This window comes from Oryctolagus cuniculus, chromosome 3, assembly GCF_051225735.1.
Source record: "Oryctolagus cuniculus isolate XC-2025 breed Fujian yellow rabbit chromosome 3, ASM5122573v1, whole genome shotgun sequence".
In the NCBI taxonomy this organism is placed as follows: domain Eukaryota; kingdom Metazoa; phylum Chordata; class Mammalia; order Lagomorpha; family Leporidae; genus Oryctolagus; species Oryctolagus cuniculus.
Window position 1 is genome coordinate 94,145,618 of NC_142869.1, and position 21,341 is coordinate 94,166,958.

The 21,341-nt window shown below is 39.3% G+C and overlaps 2 protein-coding genes across 32 annotated transcripts in view; one reads left to right on the forward strand and one right to left on the reverse strand.

Annotated features, from left to right (window-relative positions):
- The window catches only part of MBD5 (methyl-CpG binding domain protein 5), a 489,398-nt gene extending 481,637 nt beyond the window's left edge, over positions 1-7,761 (reverse strand). For 9 of the 18 annotated variants that reach the window (XM_070070953.2, XM_017342832.4, XM_070070947.2 and 6 more), the window contains exon 1: positions 6,976-7,113. The gene's annotated coding sequence lies outside the window, so the exon portion shown is untranslated. Of the gene's footprint in view, positions 1-6,975; positions 7,116-7,632 lie in introns of those variants that run through there. The other 9 variants (XM_089329197.1, XM_089329195.1, XM_089329194.1 and 6 more) reach the window with 4 other exon arrangements.
- The window catches only part of ORC4 (origin recognition complex subunit 4), a 74,888-nt gene continuing 60,422 nt past the window's right edge, over positions 6,876-21,341 (forward strand). For 3 of the 14 annotated variants that reach the window (XM_051849567.3, XM_089329200.1, XM_089329206.1), the window contains exons 1-2: positions 7,022-7,221; positions 7,964-8,046. In XM_051849567.3, the coding sequence (XP_051705527.3) occupies positions 7,022-7,221; positions 7,964-8,046 (283 nt within the window). Of the gene's footprint in view, positions 7,222-7,747; positions 8,072-8,278; positions 8,373-21,341 lie in introns of those variants that run through there. The other 11 variants (XM_070070958.2, XM_089329202.1, XM_017342836.4 and 8 more) reach the window with 10 other exon arrangements.

Below are 21,341 nucleotides of genomic sequence, written 5' to 3' on the forward strand. Positions count from 1 at the left end.
TTAAACTTACTTGATAAATAAAATACAAAAACAAATTTTTTTATTTCTCTTTTCTCCTAAAAAACAATGATGTAGACATCAATTCTGATTAGCTGGTTGAAAAACAGATTTTAATTTAGTAGCAATTTTAAGGAACAACTAACTATGGGGCAACTTAGTAATCTAGAGAATTCAACAAGTTGTCCACTCTTTTTTTTTAAAGACTTATTTATTTATTTAAAAGTCAGAATTAGAGAGAGACAGAGACAGAGATCTTCCTTCTGCTGGTTCACTCCCCAGATAGCTGTGAAGGCCATAGCTGGGCCAGGAAGAAGCCAGGAGCCAGAAGCTTCACCTAGTTCTCCCACGAGGGTGCAGGGACTGAAGCAGTTGGGCCATTCTCCACTGCTTTCCCAGGTTCATTACCAGGGAGCTGGATCAGAAGTGGAGCATCCAGGACTCAAACCAGTGCCCATGTGAGATGCTGACACTGCAGATGGCAGCTTAACCTGCTATGCCACAGCACTGGTCCCAAGTTGTTCGTTCTTATGCTAAAAACTATTTCTGGGGGCAAGCATTTAGCCTAGTGGTCAACATGTTAGTTAAGATATCTGTGTTCTGGGACTTGTGCTGTGGCTTAGCAGGTAAAGCCACTGCTTGTGATGCTGGCAATCCCATATGGGCAAGAGTTCACGTCTGAGCTGTTCCACTTCTGTTCCAGCTCCCTGCTACAGGCCTGGGAAAAGCAGCAGAAGAGAGCCCAAGTCTTTGGGTCCCTGAACCCCCGTGGGAGATCCGGGTGAAGCTCCTGGTTCAGTCCTGGCCTTTGTGGAATGAATCAATGAATGGAAGATCTCTCTCTGTCTCTTCCTAGCTCTCCATAACTCTTTCAAATAAATAAATAAGTGAATAAGTATATTTTTAAAAGATCCCTGTCTTTTATATCTGAATCACTGGGTATGATACCTTGGGTCTAGACTGCAGCTTCCTCTAGTGATAGTCCTAATTACTGAGTTTTTGCCTTCCACAAAGGAGACTCGGATTGAGTTCTCAGCCTGGTCTAGTCCCAGCCTGGTCCAGTCCTGGCCATTGTGATCAGAGATAGGAATTTTCTTTTTCTCTGCCTCTCAAATATTTTTTTAATTTTGATTTTCTGTAGTGCTAAAAATATATTAAACTTAATTCTATGTATGTAATATAATATGAGAAGGTTTTATGACAAGAGTCTAGAAGATAATGTGTACAAACACATCAAAGCACTAAACAGAATTCCCTTTTGTTTAGTGATTTTTCACTATCAACACATTTACATAAAAATTTTATAATAAATACTCATTGGGCCATATATTGTTGGATCCTCTAAACTTCATGTAACAGAACACTAAACCCAAATCTTTGCAATTTAAAGGAAATTCAGTATCTAGAAGGCCCAAACGTTATTTTTGTCATATAAAGTGAAGACTGACTTCATGCATACTTTAAGTTGCTGACTTGTCTACACCTACATTTCTTATAAAGACTGGGGATTACTGTTTGTTTTTCTGACTGTAAACCTTCAGAAATTTTCTTAACACGGTATCAATAAGCTATCAGGCCATAGTTTTACTAATGTTTCTCAAGCATAGGTTGACAAATACTCTTTACTATGACTGTGTCTTCAATTAGGAAGTGTCAAAGTTAATGTGCTAAAGTACTTTGCTGCTATATAATGACAAAATGCTGTTGCTTAGTAATCAGTTTCTGAATTTGTAACATGGGGAACATAATGAAAGTTCACAGGAGCACCCTAAGGACTGATTGGAATTGATGTGTTTATCACATTGCTGGGTAGTATTAAATGAAACTATGACTATTTATAAAATAGAAATTTAGGAATGAATGTGAAAGAGATCAGAATTTACCACTCACAAATCTATTTGTGTTCCTAGTATACCACACTCACACAGCCACCCCTTCCTTTTTAAAAACTGTGAATCAACAGTATCCTAAAAGTTAAGACTTTAAGGAGGACAAATTTAATCCAGTACTTTTTCTCTCAACAAACATTTCTATTACATATGAAAGCCATGGCAAAGACTGAGATAAGATTTTTGAAACATTCATCTACTAAGAAACTTCCAAGTAATTTTCCTAAAGCTGAAGAAACCATACCAAAAATATTTAAAATCACTACAGATTTAGAACTAGTACTGGGAAGTTCTGTGTGAGAATCTTGGAGTAATTTATCCAAAATATAATAAAAACCCCAAAGCTCCTAAGTATTGCGCATTACCGCACAATAATTAAATCATGATGTTAGATTTGCATGATATATAGTAGAAAATATTTTAAAAGTCAAAATCAAAACATATAACGTCTTTCAATTCAACCATATAAGATTACCTGCTATATGAGGTAGGAAATTTACTTTTGAGAAGAAAGTTTAAGTTTGGAGAATTTGCATTTAGTGTTTTCGAAAAAGTAATGAATTAATTTAATAAAGAGTATAAATCATATTCAAATAATGGAATTATATATGGCTAGCAATAAAAATTCAGCAATGATAGCCACATGGACTTTATGGCTGTCCAAAATGAATAAACTCTATATAGAAGACAACCTTAAAATATAGCATTAAGTGGAAAATTTTGAAAAATATTTTTCTAACAAAATGCAGAAATATCCTACTTAACATATATCTTCCCACCTAACAGTATCCATTTAGTTAATATAAAATTCATTTAGCTAAAACACCAGAATAAAGATATGACAAATACACTTACAGACAATTAAGATATTCTTTCACATTAACCTATAACAACCACCCTTGTTTTCAAATACCTAGCACAATGCCTGATAGACATAATAGACTTTTAATGAATAGCTAAATACAATCTGTTTTGCACATACATTCAAAATCCAGACAAGTTTACAAAGGTACATAAGTTGGACAAAGGCTTTCTGGCTGACTTCATGGGGTCCCACTGATGACTAGGAGTAAATCTTCATATCCATAGAAAACTGGAAAGTTGATAACTGTCTGGGTAAGGATCAAAAAAACAAAGTCAGGGAAATGTGTTACCTAAATAACTGTTGCTTTATAGAGATGGTAATATTAGTCTAATCATTCCAATAACCCATTGCACTAGTAACTCAATGAAATGAAATTTCAGTGTACCCTAAACAATTACAAGTATATTTTTAAATGGATTTTCTAAATCATTGCTTATAGAAAATAACTCACTTTTTTATAAATTATATACTGTACAAGGATTACAAAGGAACATGTTTTTACTTCTTATTATGAGTGTTATGTTGTTAACAGTATTTAACTTGGTTGTTAATTAGAAAAAGAGAAAGCTACAGCAGAGATTAAAAAAAAAATAAAAGGAAATTCTCATGAAAAGAATTTCATAATAGTGAAAAGTATAGCAAGAAGGAAAAGAAAGGAATGCCACAAACAGAAATAAAGAAATTCAAACACATTAAACTCCAAAACTAGTATGTTTTATGACAAACAACCAGTAAGGCCTACTGTGTACTAGGCTTTGTCCTTAACTAGTTCATGTGACAAGACTCACAAGTAAATATTTAAAATGCAACTTGAATTCTATTTCTTAATATATGTATATATACATACACACACACACACACACACACATATATATATATCCTTAACACAAGACTAGTAAGTAAATTGAAGCACAGGGAGAAACATAAGCATTAGAGAAAGTTAAAATAATTTTTAAAATAGAACCATTAACAGTGAGTGAAATTATTACTTTTTAAAAAATCAGTGAAAATTACTGAATTATAGACAGGCTTATGGCTTCAAAGCTATTTACCTTAATATTCTTCCACATAAAGCCCTAAAATGCTTGGGCCGGTGCCGTGGCTCAATAGGCTAATCCTCCACCTTGCGGCGCCGGCACACCGGGTTCTAGTCCCGGTCGGGGCGCCAGATTCTGTCCCGGTTGCCCCTTTTCCAGGCCAGCTCTCTGCTGCGGCCAGGGAGTGCAGTGGAGGATGGCCCAAGTCCTTGGTCCCTGCACCCCATGGGAAACCAGGAGAAGCACATGGCTCCTGCCATCGGATAAGCGCGGTGCGCCGGCCGTGGCGGCCACTGGAGGGTGAACCAAAGGCAAAGGAAGACCTTTCTCTCTGTCTCTCTCTCTCACTGTCCACTCTGCCTGTCAAAAAAAAAAAAGCCCTAAAATGCTATACACAGAAATCATACATGCTAGTTTTAAGCCTGACAAAGTAAATTGAGGTAGTGCAGCATAGTGTCAAGAGACCTGAATCCTCCAGACCTCCTCTGCCTACTTGCAGGCCTTGCAACCTTGGGGAAGTTCTTCAAGCTCCCTGAACTTCAGCAGTATGCAACATGAAGAGGTGGATAGGGGTAGGCATTTGGCCCAGCAGCTAAGATTTCACTTCGGACACCTGCATCCAGTACTGATGTGCATGGATTCCAGTCCTGGCTCCACTTCAGATTCTAGCTTCCTGCTAATGCACACTCTGGGAAGCAGCCAATGATGTCTCAAGAAGTAGGGTCCTGGCCACCCACATGGGAGCCTAGATTGAAGTCCAGGCTCCTGGCATTGTTTTGGCCCAGTCCTGCCATTATAGGAATCTGGGAAGTAAATCAGTGCATGCAAGATGTCCCCCCTCTGCCTCTCTGCCTTTCAAATATAAATAAATAAATAAATATTTAAAAAGAGCTGGGTCCATCTGACTTCTAAGATATCACCTAGTTGAAAAATCACCACACCAAAAATCCAGGTTTTAGTGCTTAAAAAATTAGCTGTAATAAAAAATATAATAAAAAGTTTCCAGCATAAATCATTATTCAATTTGGAGAAAGTCTAGAATCTTCCAACAATCATAAAGGGTCATCTGGGGGAGCGGAGAAGGATAAGAAATGTTTTCAAAGAAAAACAGAAACAAAATAAGTAAAGGTATTTGAGTAAATTTTTATTCAGCTGCCTGCTGGGCAACTACCACTTCAATTATCTACACAATTCACTTACTTAAAATGTATTCTTCACTAAGTTCTACTTTCTAACTCTTATGTTAGGGTTAGAGGATAAGAAATCCTAGGTGGCCTGGAATAGTAGTATTGATGTTGGGAGAAAAATTTGAGCTGGCACAAATTTCCATTTAAGCATACCAATTATATCTCACAGTAAGGGAAGAAACTGTTCAAATTTCTAACAGAAAGAGGGAAATAAAGCCATAGTATTTATTGCTACACAGCTTTTTTCCTCCTGTGTGTAAATGTCTACTTTTGCACACAGTTTGTAATTAAAATTTTCCAGAACACGTTTCCACATATGCAATGCTTTTCTGTTATTAAAATGAGTATGTTATATCTTTCCTTTACCATGAGGAAAGTAAAAAAATTAAAAGTATTATCATGCCCTTATAATATTTGTCAAATATCTTTCTAGATTTATATTTCTTCAATCCTTTCTAGCTGATCAAATTGCTGTTTTCATATTGCCAGTCTGATCGCAAAATTGCTGCTTTACAGAGGAATATTTTTTGCTGACATAAATTATGGGATCAGAGATACCAATGCAGTTACAAAAAAAAAAAAAGAGGGAGGGAGAGAAAGAGAGAGAAAAAAACGAGAGGTGGGGGAGAGGGAGAGAGAGAATGAATGTGTGCATCCATCTTCAAGGAAAAGATCAAGAAATATATGTATGAAACAAAATGCTAGTTTCCAATGTAAGCTCTGGTAAAAAGCCTACACCAGATAAAAATACTTTCCAGCGTTTCTGAAATAAAATACAGCACTGAATGAAATTTGTTCACTAAGAACATACCATGTAAAAATGAACAGTGATTTTTATCAAAATTGCTAATTTAAAAACCTAAATGTGGATTTACCTTTCAGTTTATCTGTAACTACAATTAGTGTACCAACTATAACTTCATGATTTCTTTGACTTATACAAACATTTTAAAAATCTGTCTCCTTTTACATATAGTGAGCAATTTGGTTCAGTACCCTGAGAGAAGAAAAACTCATCTCAATTTACAACACTAAAATAAATAATTCAGTTAAAACTAAAAGTGGTACCAATCCAGCAAACTATTGATGGAGAGGTCTGGCCTTCCATGAAGCCAGGCAACATGAAGTTTTCAATGAGGATTACTTGTTCAGACAAGTTACAAAGATTATAAAAATACTCAGATTAATTACAAAATAGTTCACATTCTCATCTTATGGAAAATAAATATCAGGAACATATGTGGGAAGAGACAATACCAGTGGCATTTAAACTTCAAGCATTCTGAGCTCCTAACTTTATACACTGATACATCAAACACACATTAACCAAAAAAGCCATAATACAAGTCAAAACCCAACCTAAGGCCTCTATGAACTAAAAATCTGAAATTTTCTATGCAAGTCAGACAAGATCAAAAAATGGAAAATTCAAACCCTAAAGCCAAAACCAATCAAGTCTTCCAATCCTGAAGTCAATATCCAAATCACATACAGGACCAAAAAGGGGGGAAACACTCAGGTCTACAAATGGATAAGCAGTTCCAATACAATTCAGATCCCGACATTTTCCCACTCAGAAACAAATGCAGTGGAGCTTTTCCTAGGAAAAGAGAAAAAAGCTCTCCCAATGAATTTTGTAAGTGACATCTAGAAAGTGTGCCTCTTTCTGTCTCTTTCCCTGGCGCCTCATTGGAGGAAGGAGGGGGTTGTTTTTGTATTCTCCCCCAGTGGAGCAAGACACAATCAGATGTTAGCTGGAGGAGAGAAACCACTTTTGACAACAGCAAATAAAAATAAAAGTGCCCTTCCTCCCCTGACAGGATGGACACCCCACCTCACACGCCCCTCCCCACTCCAACCCCTCCTTCACTCACCACCCCCCCAGCACCACCCCCTCCTCACCCCGGAGCGCCACTGCGTCTGTGGTTTGGTGCTACTGTTGCCCCGGAGTGAAAGTCAGAGCCAGAGGAAGGCAGTGAAGCCCCCACAGACACACTTACCTTTCCTGCCCCCCACTTTTGAGTGCCTTCCCTGGAGCTGTGGAGGATGACACAAAGGGTAATAAAGGGGGGGAGTGGAGGAGGAGGAGGCGAAGGAGGAGGAGGAGAGCTGGGGAAGTGGCTGCTCCTGGGTGTAGTGAGATGTCTCCAGCCAGGGCCAAGCAGCAGCAGCAGCAGCAGCAACAGCAGCAGCAACAGCAGCAACAGCAGCAGCAGCAGCAGCAGCAGCAGTAGCAGCAGAGAAGGGTCTGTGTTGCTAAGAGGCTTTTGGTCTCTTTCTCTCCTCCTCTCACGGCCAAAGAGGAGGAGGGTGGAGGGGGCTCGAGAGGGAGGCGAGTGGAGGGGTGAGGGGGTAGGAGTCGTGGATGGGGATTTTCGAAGAAGAAGAAACTCCTTCTCCTTCTCTCTCTGGCTCAATCCCCCTCTCAGGGCTCGGGGCTGGAGGGTGGGGGAAGGAACTCAGTCGCCTTCCCCCAACCCCCCTCAATTCAAGGTTGAAGTGGGGTAAAATTAGTGTCCTGTCCCTTTAAAAATAGAAATAAAAGGTGCCCCCCCTCTGCCACTGCCTCCCTCTTCATCATCAGCTGCTGCTGCTGCTGGGGTCTCTCTGCTTGGGGGGGAGGGGGGGTTCGGGTAGAAGAGACTGGAGGCACTCACTGCGCATGTCACTCTCTGACGGGAGGCTGGTTGGTTGAAGGCAGGAGGAGGGGGAGGGGAGGAAATGAGATGTTTTCCCAGAAGGCTCCGAGGCGCTCACGACCCGGAAGACATTGTAGCAGGGGGTAGAGGGGCGGGGGCTGGAAGGAGGAGGAAGTCGCTTCTCTTTAACACCCCTAGCTCCCTCCTCCCTCCTAAGAGAAAGTGGAGGAACGGAAGTGGGCGTGGACGGAGGCCCAAGGAGGTCACGTGCTTGCTCTGGGGGCGTGCGGGCTAGGAGAGGCTGTGCGTGCGCGGGGCATGTCGGGAGTAATTGTTTTACCGTTGGCAGCTGCAGGTGGAGCCCAGTAGAGAACGCAGCGAGGCGGTCTTGGGAAGCGGTACTTACAGTCGCGGGATCCCCGCTTTGTCCTGGTAAAGACACGCTTTCTTGCGCGAGGTAATATGGGGGTAGGCTGTCCTGACAAGGACGGTCAGGGGAGCGGGTGGCCAAAGGCAAACCGAAAAGGGGCGGATAGAAGGTTGGGGAGACCGAGAATGTGGGAAGTGGGAAGGCTTTTCTAGGCCGGGCAGGCCAGGACCAGTCGGGATCGTTCTCTCTCGTGACCTCACCATAAGCCTGTCTTTAAATCTCTGACGAGTAGCGGGAGTCCTGAGGACGCTTGGGCCTGCAGCGAGGTGCTGGGTGAGATGCACGCTGTCCGGGTTCGAGAGAAATGGGATCTCTGCCGCCTCGGCAGGTGACTGATGACTTTCACAGAGCAGGGAACCTAACCAGGGAGAGAGACAACCCCGGTGTGTGCATTTTGACTTGACCAGAGCATTGCATTTAAGTGGCTGTGCCCGCTTCTTTGCTGAGCTCGAAGCCTTCCCTGGGCGGCTTGCAGGAAGGAGCGGGTAGCGGACCCTGGAGTAGAATTTCTCTCCTTGTCTTCTGTTGTTGCCGCAACGAAAAGCCAGTGCTTGCTCTCAGAGGGATATGCAGTTGTGTAGTTGCTGATACTGAGTTTTATGGTTGATAGAGAAGGGTCATAGTCAAATTTTCTCTCCCAATACCGTGGATGATAGATTTTTTTAAAAGGTTGTTTATCTTACCTTTCTGTGGATACGTGCTATATTTTAAGCTTTTGGTTTCTCAGTTAAACGCTACCTGTTTTTGTTGGAAATAATGTTTATACCTTATAAGGGTTCAGCATTTTTTAAGAAAGGATTTGTAAAACTTTCATAGTGAAACTGCAATTTCTTTTTCACTTTCGTTTTATATTATCTTACTTTTAAAAAATCCCAATCTTTGCGTTTTCTTCTTTATAAAGATACTTTGAGGAATCATCACTTATGTATTTTTTTAAAACTACGAATTGAAAATTCCTCCCGTTTATTGTGTTGGTATTATTGATTGTGTGGTGTGACCTTTTTAGGGTACACTATGGAAGTCACAGATTACATACTGTAAAAGTTTGGGCCGTGGATCCTATTTTTGCATTATTGCTTAGTGCTTACTGCTCTCTATTTGTACAGTCATGTCAGATAGATTCAAAACTAGATTCCTTTGTACTGAAACTGAATATTTACCACAGTAGAAAAAGTACAAGGCAATTAATTTGCCTTAGAATTTTTAAATCTTTTTATGAAAAAATACTAAATATGCAGAAAAGTGTCACAAACATATGCATAGTATAATGTGTAACTAAAGTGAACTCTGTAATCACTACTAAAGTCAAGAACTAGAATATAAGTGGCACCAGAGGAGCACCTGTCATCCATTCATTCCTGACATCCCCCTTTGCACCTCAGAGGGTGACATTATCTTGATTTCTGTGGTAATAATTTTCCATGTTTCCTCCTAGTATTTTTTTAACCACATATGTCAGCATTCCAAACAATATACACTAGTTTTGCTTTTCTTTTTACTTTGTGAAAATTGACTTATATATCATTTTGTATGCTTTTTTCTCTGAGATTTAACTGTTAATGTTTATTGAACTTAACCTTGTTCAGATATTTTCATTGCTGTATGGTAATGTTTATAGTGTAACAGTACAATCTTTTTAGGAATAAGTGGAGTTAACTAGTCTAATTATTGGTGGACATTTGTATTGTGTTTCATTCTTAGCAGTTATGCACAGTGCCACAATGAATGTCCTTATACTTGTAGTATTCTTATCCTCATAACATGCATTTACATATATTTATCTTCAACATCACTTTGTTTAGTCAAACTTCTCTATCACTGGATATAGCAGTTTATATCCTCACAATAGTATATGATAGATCCCTTTATTTCTGCCATCCAACTAACAGTTGGATGTAGATTCTGAGGAATGTAGCTTTATGTTGTTTTAGTTTATACTGTTCTGGTTACTAATGATATTGAGCACTTTCTCAAAAACATTTTAGTTATTTAGGTGTCCCTTTTTTTGGAATTATCTCATTGTCTTTTTAGGTCTTTCCCAGTTTTATATGGGGTTTTCTGTTTTACTTAAAGATTTGTAGCAATATGGCAAATATCTTTTCTGTGCTTGGAGTATTACTCTCTTCCTAGATCATAGCTTTGTCTCCTTTTAGTCCATTATTGGTTTATATTCTGCTGATGTTGTTATTTGAATTTTATGTGTAGCCATGACTTCAGAAAGCAAGTTCTGCAGTTACCATACCCATTATAGTGCCAGTGGCTGCATGTGGATTTTGAGCATTTGAAATTTGGCTAGTGTGACAGTCTAGGTTGTGATGTTTGTAAATGTAAAATAAATACCAGATTTCAAAGACTTAATATGACAACATTTAAAATATCTGTCCTTTTCATTTTGATTGCAAGTTGAGATTATAGTTAATTTAACCTTGTTTTTTGAAATATAGTTGTTACAAAATGTCAAATTATTTTATGTATTTCTGTTGGCCAGCCCTATTTTCTGCCATCAGTGTTAGTTCTTAATATATTTACCCCCCTCTTTGTTCTTAATTCCTTCATTTATTTTGGGATCTTTCTGTTTTAATGTGAGTATACTCTTTAGAAATATCTAATTTTAAATATCCATCAGGGGCTAGCACTGTAGCTTAGTGGGTGAGGTTGCCACCTGTGGTGCTGGCATACCTTGTGGGCAGCAGTTGGAGTCCAGGCTGCTCCACTTCCATTCCAGCTCTCTGCTATGGCCAGGGAAAGCCCCTGACCCATATGGGAGACCTGGAAGAGGCTCTTGCCTCTCTGTAACTCTGCCTTTCAAATAAATAAGTAAATCTTAAAATATATATATGTATGTGTATATATATCCATTAGACATTCCATTCTGTTAGCCAATTCTCTTAAGTTTTTGCTTATCTTACAATGTCCTTGTTTTGCCTTAAATCTTTAGGAGTATATTGGGGATATTAAATTATACATTTGTGGTTATTTATTTTTTACTACCTTGAAGATAACACTCTCCCTATTTTGGTTTTTATTCTTTATTTTGAGAAGTCAGCTGTCAGGTTCTTGCTACTTTGAAGGGAATCTGTCTTTTAGCATATTTTGTTTGTCAAAGTTTTTTTTTTTTAAGATTTATTTATTTGAAAGTCAGGGTTACAGAAAAGGAGAGGCAGAGGCGGAGAGAGAAAGGTCTTCCATCCACTGGTTCACTCCCCAAATGGCCGCAACTGCCAGAGCTGGGCTGATCCGGTGCCAGGAGCCAAGAACTTCTGGGACTCTCACGTGGCTGCAGGAGCTCAGGATCTTGGGCCATCTTCCCCTGCTTTCCCAGGCTATGGTAGAGAGCTGGATCAGAAGTGGAGCAGCCGGGACTCGAACTGGCACCCATATGGGATGCTGGCACCACAGGCAGCGGCTTTACCTGCTATGCCACAGCGCCAGACCCCATAATTTTTCTTCCATTCCTCTAAGATGTTTTTGTGTTGGTATTCTTTTTCCTGCTTTGAGTTCACTGGGATTCTTAACTCATTCATCAGTATTTTTTAAAAATATTGGCCATGTCCATCTGTACTGTTTCTAGTTACCTGCTGAAAATGCCAGCTTTTATTGGCTTAGTGTTTGTAGTTCATTTATTGTCTATGCCAGATAACTGTAGTTTCTAAATTTTTGATAAATCTGTTTGTGCCGGCTCATTTTTGTGTCTGTGTGTGTGTGCGTATGTGTGTGCATGCACACATATTGGTCTTCCAAGTATTGTATTAGAAAAGAATATATAGGGGCCAGCGCCTGCAGTGCCAGCATCCCATATGGGTAGCGGTTTGAGTCCCGTCTGCTCCACTTCTTATCCAGCTCTCTGCTATGGCCCAAGTCCTTGGGCTCCTGCACCAGCATGGGAGACTGTGAAGAAGCTCCTGGCTCCTGGCTTCATATCAGCTCAGCTTGGGCTGTTGCGGTCAGTTGGAGAGTGACCCAGCAGGTGAAAATCCCCTCTCTCTCTGTATGAGTGTGTGTGTGTGTGTACCTCTTTCAAAGAAATAAATAAGTCTTTTTCAAAAAAGATTATATAAGTCTATATGAGTCATAGTATAATAGTATCTTTTTTAAAAAATGCTTTATTTTGGGCCGGCGCCGCGGCTCACTAGGCTAATCCTCCGCCTAGCGGCGCCGGCACACCGGGTTCTAGTCCCGGTCGGGGCGCCGGATTCTGTCCCGGTTGCCCCTCTTCCAGGCCAGCCCTCTGCTGTGGCCAGGGAGTGCAGTGGAGGATGGCCCAGGTGCTTGGGCCCTGCACCCCATGGGAGACCAGGAAAAGCACCTGGCTCCTGGCTCCTGCCATCGGATCGGCGCGGTGCGCCGGCCGCAGCGCGCTGACCGCGGCGGCCATTGGAGGGTGAACCAACGGCAAAGGAAGACCTTTCTCTCTCTGCCTCTCTCTCACTGTCCACTCTGCCTGTCAAAAAAAAAAAAATGCTTTATTTTTTTATTGGAAAGAGTTACACGGAGAGAGGAAGAAAAACAGAGAAAGATCTTCCATCCTTTGGTTCATTCCCCAATTGGCTATAATGGCTGGAGCTGCGCCAATCCAAAGCCAGGAGCCAGAGCTTCTTCCAGGTCTCCCACGTGGGTGCAGGGGCCCAAGTCCTTGGGCCAACTTCTGCTATTTTCCCAGGCCATAGCAGAGAGCTGGATCAGAAGTAGAGCAGTTGGGACTTAACTGGCGCCCATATGGGATGCCGGCACTGCAGGCGGCAACTTTACCTGTTAAGCCACAGCACAGGCCCCAATAGTATCTTTCCTAAGAAGGTGCACTTTTCTCAGAAAGATACTTAGGGATGCTACCAATCTCAGGTCACTTGCTGGATTTTTAATATTTGGGATTCCTTCTGTTAACACACATAACAGTAAACAGATTTGAATTCATATTTCTACTTTACTTCCAATCTTCGTTTTGATGATGTTGCCCTTGAAGTCTCAACTTAAATTAGGCTGTGTTTTATCAGAGTCTCCAACTGTGTTGTGAGGCCCTGTGTTTTGACTTTTTAAAATATCCTAGCAGAGTTTGTAGCAGCTCAGCCTTATTTCTCAGCCTTTTCTTTTGGGTAGACAAATGCTCTCGGAGCAGAAGTGAGAATGTAGTTTATTTCTGGTTTACTTTCTCCTAGATTTTGGCATGTAATTTCACACTGCCTTATTTCTTTCATCCTCACTTTGAAGGTTTTTGTTGTTGTTGTTGTCATCCTTAGCAGGAGTCTTGGTCCAGTTTGACAGTGCAATAAATGGCATACTCAACTCTCTTTCCTTTTTTTTTCCTTAGATTTGGTTTTCAGATCTTTATGCTTCTAATCAAAATTTTATGATTAAACTTAACTCATATTTGTTTTATTTTTCTAAAATCATGTTAGCCTATTTAGTATAAGAAGTGAAGTTAATGAAAAGCTTACAGTTTCAAGGGTGGAAGAATCTAATATATTATTTAAGTTTCAAATACATCTGCATGTCTTAATAATAAAAATAGCTCTTTGTCACAGATTGAGTTCTTGAAAGTATTTCCTGTTGCATTTGCTCCATGGTGGACAAAATGACTGAGCCTTTATTCCCTTACTTTGCTTATTCCCATGAAGGGTGTGATGTTAGACAAAGTGGATTCCATGTCCGTCATTTCTCCCCACCACCACTATCACACACCACAAAGCAAACACATTTAGAAATTTTTGGCTGATTCCTTTGATATTAAAGTTTCAAATCTCTAAAAAACATCTTAGATAGCTGCCTCTTTTTGTTTCAATTTCAGGCATTGTCAAATTACTACTGTGGACAGTGCACATTTAGATTATTTCCACTTACACTCCTTCCTCTTCTCACTGATGTGATAGTTTTTTGTAGATAACTTTTCTGTGTCTGTATAGTTTTAACATGCCATTAGTTGGGTCCTAGCTTGTCTGCTGGTTTTCAGCTTATCCTCTCCATGTATTTGGAAGTTCAAGTAATTTCTATTTAACCACCATTATGAAATTTCTCCTGGAACCTTTTGATCTGCTCCAGTTTAAGCCCTTTGCCTGATATGGTTGCCACTTGTACATCCTCCTATTGTGCATCCTGTTTCCTATATTTTGTGTAATCCTTTGTCTTCATTTTGATTCTTCAGTCTTCAATGGATTTCTGAGAAGCTTATGTTTTGACATGTTATATTTGTTTAAGTGTCTATTTCAAAGCAGCTGTAAGTTAGGCTGGATGTAGAATTATAAGTTGGAAGATTTTGGGGGGGATTATGAAAGAATTCTTAGCATCTGGTCAATCTGAAACCACTTTTATTTCAAATACTTTACATACTTTTATCTCCCCCTGGAAGCTTTTACATTCTGTTTATCTGAAGTTTATGGAATCTGCTTTTCTGTATTAAAGTTTTGAAATGTCACAGTAATATGATTTAATTCTATTTACCAAGCGTTTTATGAGTCCTTCAGTCTAGCAACTTACCTGTCAGCTCTGAGAAAGTTTCTGTTTTTTTTTTTTTTTTCTTTAATTTTCTCACTTCTGTGTATTTGATTTTGGAACTCTATTTACATGCTGTATTTCCTGGTCCTATTTCTTATCTGCCGTTTTCTTTATACTTTGTGGAATTTTACTTTACTTTTTCAGACCTTTGAGACTTTCACATTTGCTATTGTGTTTTTAATTTCTGAAAGCCATGTTTTTGGTGTGTTTTATTTTTGACGACATTCTGGTTTTTAATATCAATAGGAATTTAATTAAAGTTTTTAGAATTTTGTTTTGAAGTTTATTTCTCCATACCTTCTCTATTTCCTCAAAGTTACTCTTTCTGTTAGTATGTTTTGGGTTTTTTATTTGTTTGTTTTTAAACTTTGAAGGCTTCTTCAGCTGAGTTTTGATCCCTGATTGTGTTCAAACTGATGTTAGGGGTGTTAGGAAGCTGTTTCAGGAGGCCAGTGCTGTGGTGCAGTGGGTTAAAGCCCTGGCCTGAAGTGCTGGCATCCCATATGGGCGCTGGTTCTAGTCCCGGCCACTCCTCTTCTCATCCAGCTCTCTACTATGGCCTGGGAAAGCAGTAGAAGATGGCCCAAGTCCTTGGGCCCTTTTACCAGTGTGGGAGACACAGAAGAAGCTCCTGGCTCCTGGCTTCGGATCGGTGCAGCTCTGGCCGTTGCAGCCATCTGGGGAGTGAACCATTGGATGGAAGACCTCTCTCTCTCTCTCTCTACCTCTCTCTATAACTCTTTCAGATAAATGAAATAAATCTTAAAGAAAAAATAAGAAATACCTAATTTTTTTTTTAAAAAAAAAGAAAGCTGTTTCAGGACTTTGTGAACTAGCTGTAGATGCTTCTCATCATGGAACTATTTAACTGCAGCATTTTTTTTTTTAAAAAAAGATTTATTTATTTGAACATCAGAATTACACAGAGAGAGAAGGGAGAGGCAGAGAGAGGTCTTTCACCTGCTGGTTCATTCCCCCAATTGACCACAATGGCCAGAGCTGGGCTGGTCCAAAGTCAGGAGCCAGGAGCTTCTTCTGAGTCTCCCACGCCAGTGCAGGGGCCCAAGGACTTGGACCATATTCTGCTGGTTTCCCAGGCCATAGCAGAGTGCTGGAACGGAAGTGGAGCAGCCAGGTCTCGAACCTGTGCCCATATGAGATACCGATGCTGTGGCCTAGCAGGTAAAGCCACTGGCCACATTAACTGCAACATTTTTTAAGGGAGAAATCCTGATGTCAATATCTTTAGGTGTTTGAAAAACTTCCTCTAGGGCTGTTAAGATTGGTCTAAGAATTTTCTAATCTCCTGTCAGTGATTCTCCACTGGAACAGTTTGGCTCCCCAGGGGAAATTTGCCAGAGAAATGTTTTGTCTATAGGTAGGTTGCTACTGAAAACTAGTGGGTAGAAGCTGGGAATGCTGCAATGTGTAGGGCAGCTCTCATAATGAACAATTATCCAATGTAAAATATCAGTAGTGCCTATCTTGAGAAACCTTGCTCCAGGTGATAAAGCTGTCAATGTTCTCAGAACACATTGGAAGAAAAGAGCTTTAGAATTTCAACAGTCAATATATGAACACTTTTAATATTCTCCCTCTCAGTTTTTTAATATTTTTTTGTCTGTGGTACTCACACTTTCTGCTAAGTCTCCTGTTTTCCCAGTGTAAACTGTTTTTGTTTTAACCTATAAACAAAAAATGCCTTGTCTTCTGGGGACATGAAATAGAGGCTTCCCTTTAATTTAACGTAAACCATGTTAGATCTTTCAGGTGACAGATTTATCAATCAATTCTAGCCCAAATTAAAAGGCTAGTTATCAATGAACATGGTATTGCATGCTGATAATATTTGGACAGGATTGGCTAGTGAGACTGGTTACCTTGTGGTTTTTAGTACATGCATAAATAGGAAAATAAGGTACAAGTTGAAGATTATAAACTAGAAAATATATGAAATCTGGAATTGATGGTTTTTCCCATCCTTTTATTTCAGTTTTATTCAATTCCTGCACAAAATACTGACCTTCAAACACATTTATTGGAATTAGTACCTTTCCTTTCTTTTCTTTTTTTTTTTATTTATTTGACAGGTAGAGTTAGAGACAGTGAGAGAGAGACAGACAGAAAAGTCAGCCTTCTGTTGGTTTATTCCCCAAATGGCCACTACGGCCAGCACTGCACTGATCTAAAGCCAGGAGCCAGGTGCTTCCTCCTGGTCTCCCATGCAGGTGCAGAGGCCCAAGAACTTGGGTCATCCTCCACTGCCTTCCCAGGCCATAGCAGAGAGCTGGACTGGAAGATCAGCAGCCAGGACTAGACCCCAGCACCCATATGGGATGCTGTTGCCGCAGGCGGAGGATTAACCAAGTGAGCCAAGGCACCGGCCCTCCTTATTTCTTTTTACCTTTAAATCCATATTTGCCCACCTGCCTCCTCCAGTGAAACATAATAAAATATTAATCCTGTACTACTTTCATGAGGAATAGGGAGATTGAGAATAGTATAAAGTTTAGACTTTTCAGCATTAAACTTGTGAGTCTGTTATCTTTTATTTTGCTACATACACATTTTAACTTCCTCCAAAATCTGTTTTCATATTTTACCATTTATAAAAATATATTTTTGTTTTTAATCTAGATAATCCATAAATTCAGTTTATGTTCCTGTCTTAAGATAATCACTTCCAGAGTTTGTGTATATCTCTGTCATCTTATTTTTTAATAAGTAAATACCAAAAATGTTTCCCTAAAATTCTGGGTGTATCTAATAACCGTTAGACTTATTGGAATATATAACACAAAAACTGTATTATCTCCATGTGTTGCAGCATCACCCTGCTATAATGTCTGACAACTTTTATGCTTTTAAAAATTTCCCTTAAAACTCATATATATTTGTGACATGTTATTTTCTTTTTATTTGAAAGGCAGAGAGAGAGAGACAGAGAGAGCTCTTCCATCAGCTGGTAAACTCCCTAAATGACCCCTACAGCCAGAGCTGGGCCATGTCAAGGCCTGAAGCCCAGACTCAGTTCAGGTTTGCCATATGAATGACAGGAACTTAAGATCTTAAACCATCATCTGCTGCCTCCCATGGGGAGTGTTAACAGGAAGAGGATCAGAATTGGATTAGCTGAGACAAACCAGCCACTATGATACGGGATACAGGTGTCCCAAGTGGGGACTTAACCACTGTACCACATGCCCACCACTTCTGACATATTTAAAAGTTAAAACAAATATCCTAATTAGCACACAGAAATTTATATAGTCAAATTAGTTATAAAAACAATACATATTTGGGCCGGCACTGTGATGCAGCAGGTTAACACCCTGGCCTGAAGTGCCGGCATCCCAACTGGGTGCTGGTTCAAGACCCGGCTGCTCCACTTCCAATCCAGCTCTCCGCTGTGGCCTGGGAAAGCAGTAGAAGATGGTCGAAGTCCTTGGGCCCCTGCACCCGTGTGGGAGACTCGGAGGAAGCTCCTGGCTACTGGCTTTGGATCGGCGCAGCTCAGGCCGTTGGGGCCAATTGGGGAGTGAACCATTGGATGGAAGACCTCTCTCTCTGCCTCTCCTCTCTCTGTGTAACTGACTTTCAAGTAAAATAAATAAATCTTTTTAAAAAATACATGTTTAGTGTAAAACTAACAGAAAAAGATGAGAATCACCTGTAATTTCTGCTCCTATTAATATTAAGATACTTATACGTATAATTTTAGACTCTTAACTTTGTTCTTATATATTATCAGAGTGGTATCATATAGTTTTGTTGTTTACATTTAAAAGGAATAATATGTAGACACCATCTTTATATTAAAAACCTTTAAAGAATAATGGTATGATTATTTGCTTGAAATTGCCAAAAATTTCTTTCCCAACTTTTGAGAGTTATGTTTGTGGATAGTGCCATGATTGGTGTTGACAAAGGAAAATACAATATAAAAATTTTCTTACTTTGGTATTTAAATGCTCTTGAGGCCTCTGATTTCTTAAAAATAACAAATACACAAGAAATAGATGAATGAGTTTTAAAGCATTATTTTAGTAGCTAATATTTCCCTTGAATTATCTTTCATTGTTTTGCCAACATTGCTGTAGGGACACAATCTGCTAAGGCAGGTATTTCCCATACATTTTATTTTACTGATATTTGTGCCTCATTTTGTAGGTTGTCTGCCTTACTGGCTTGAAAGTAAGTAACTTTTGTACTTACATTTTTTTTTCACAAATCTCCCCTAAGATTGTGTAGATCACCTGGCTTTTTTACTGATTGTCATAAATAAGGTTGAAGTATTTTTCAGGCCTAGACTTCTACGCATATTTTGAATCTCAGCAGTTGACTGTGGGGCTGGCGCTGTGGCGTAGCAGGTAAAGCCACCATCTGCAGTGCCAGCATCCCATATGGGTGCCGGTTTGAGACCTGGCTGTTCTGCTTCTTTTCCGGCTCTGCTGTGGCCTGGGAAAGCCGTAGAAGATGGCCCAAGTCCTTGGGCCCCTGCACCTACGTGGGAGACCTGAGGGAAGCTCCTGGCTCCTGGCCTTGGGTTTGTGCAGCTCCTGCCATTTAGGCCAATTAGGGAGTGAACTGGCAGATGGAAGACCTCTCTCTATCTCTTTCTCCCTCTCCCTCTCCTTCTCTCTCTGACTTTCAAGTAAATAAATCATAAAAAAAAAGTTGACTTTAAGTTTTGTTAAAAAAAAAAAAAAAGAAAGCTATAATCCTAAAGCTGTACCTATGAAAATTGTATTCATTAAATAAAAGCTATCTTAAAAAAAATGTTGCCTGCAATGGAAAGTAAAACTTAGGCCTTTGATCCTACCTTCCCTCCATTGTCCTTCCTTTTTCCTTGCTTGTTTCTTTCCTTCCCATGATTGATGTGGTCTGTTCAGGTTTTTTAAAATTAATGGGCTTTTAAGAGGATTTTTAGGTTTAAAAATTCTCTAAATAAATGCTTTGAATAAGATAGGTTCATGAAAAATTGAGTAGAAAGTAGGAAGTTTTCATATGTCTCTGTTTTTCTTCCACTCAACCTCCTTTACTAATTATTAACTTAGTCTGGCCTATTACTAGCAGTATGCTAGTAATAGGTGTTGTGATATATTTGATATTAACAATTGCTAAACTGATGTTAACGTTATTATCAATAAGTCTAATTTTCTTTAGGGTTCAGCCTTCTTGTTGAATATTCCATGAGTGTTGGCAAATTTGAAATTACATAGATCTACCATTACAGTGTCATACAAAATGGTTTCACTGCCCTTTGAAAATAAATCTCCTTTGTTCCACCATTCCTTCCTTCCCTTGAACTCTCGATATCCATTGGTCTTTTCACTCTTTGTCCTTTTGCCTTTCCATAATCTCATATATTGAGTCATACAGTATGTAACTTCTTCAGAGTGTCTTTTTTTAACTTAGCAATATGCATCCATGCGTCTGTTTCCTCCATGTCTTTTCATAATTGATATTCCTTTTTTTAAAAAAAGATTAATTTATTTGAAAGGTGGAGTTGCTCTTTTGAATCAACATCTACCATGTTTGTTGCTATTTCTTTTCCCTATCTTTATTCTTAATTTTTTTCTGTATGTGTCCGCCGTTCTTTTCTGCTTTCTCTGGTTTTCGTTATGCTTTTAATATGTTCAGTTTTTTCCTCACTCAGCCTATCATATTCATATTCATACTTCTTATTTACTTCTTTTAGTGATTGCCTTTGAGTTTGCTGTATACAGTTACATCCAATTCAAGTTCGCTTTCAGATAACACTGTACCATTTACTGGATGGTACAATGTATCACCAGTATTCTAAATCCTCCACCCCATCCCTTAAAACATTTTTATTCATTGCACTCATCTATAAACCGTGATTACTGATCACATTTTAAAATTTTATTTAATTAATTTTATTTGAACCACAAAGAAAAATCTCCAACTACTTCTTCACTCCCCAAATGCTTACAACAGCCAGGATTGTGGCAGACCAAAGCTAGAAGCCAGAAACTCAATCCAGTTCTCCTATATGAGTGACAGTGACCCAAGAACTTGAGTCATTGTCTTCTGCCTCCCAGGTCGTACATTAACAGGAAGCTGGAATTAGGAGTGGAGCTGGGATTTGAATCTAAGCACTCAGGTATGGGATGCGGATGTCTCAAGCAGCATCTTTATTCCTATGCCAGATTCCACTGTGAAACATTTTCCCCTTAATATATACATTTTTTTAATTCTTAAAGGTTTTTTGTTTATTTTGATGTGTTTGAAAGAGAGAGAGAGACACAGGTGTAGAGAGATTTTCCATCCACTGAATCACTCCACAAATGCTCACAACAGTTAGAGCTGATTCAGTTTGAATCCAGGAGTCAGAAACTTCATCTGTGTATCTCATGTATATGGTAGGGGCTCACACACTTGAACCATCATCTGCTGCCTCCCAGTATGCATTATTGAGAAGCTAAATGAGAAGTAGAGATGAGACTCCTTCCCAGGCATTCCAGTATGGGATGGTAGACATTCCACGTGGTAGCTTAGCCTATGTACCACAGGCTGCCCTCATTCCTATTATTTGAACAAATGCTTATCTGCTAGATCAGTTAAGAATATAAGAATAACATTTATTTTAACTTTGTTTATTCTTTCTGTAATACTTTTCCTTTGTTTATGTTGATCTGAATTTCTGAACTACATAATTGCTTTCTAACTTTTTTTTAAACATATCTTGCTGACAGCACAATTCCTTCAATGTTTGGAAGAGTCTTTTATTTGTCCTTCATTTTTTTGAAGGATAATTTCACTTGATCCAGATTCTAGATGGTTTTAT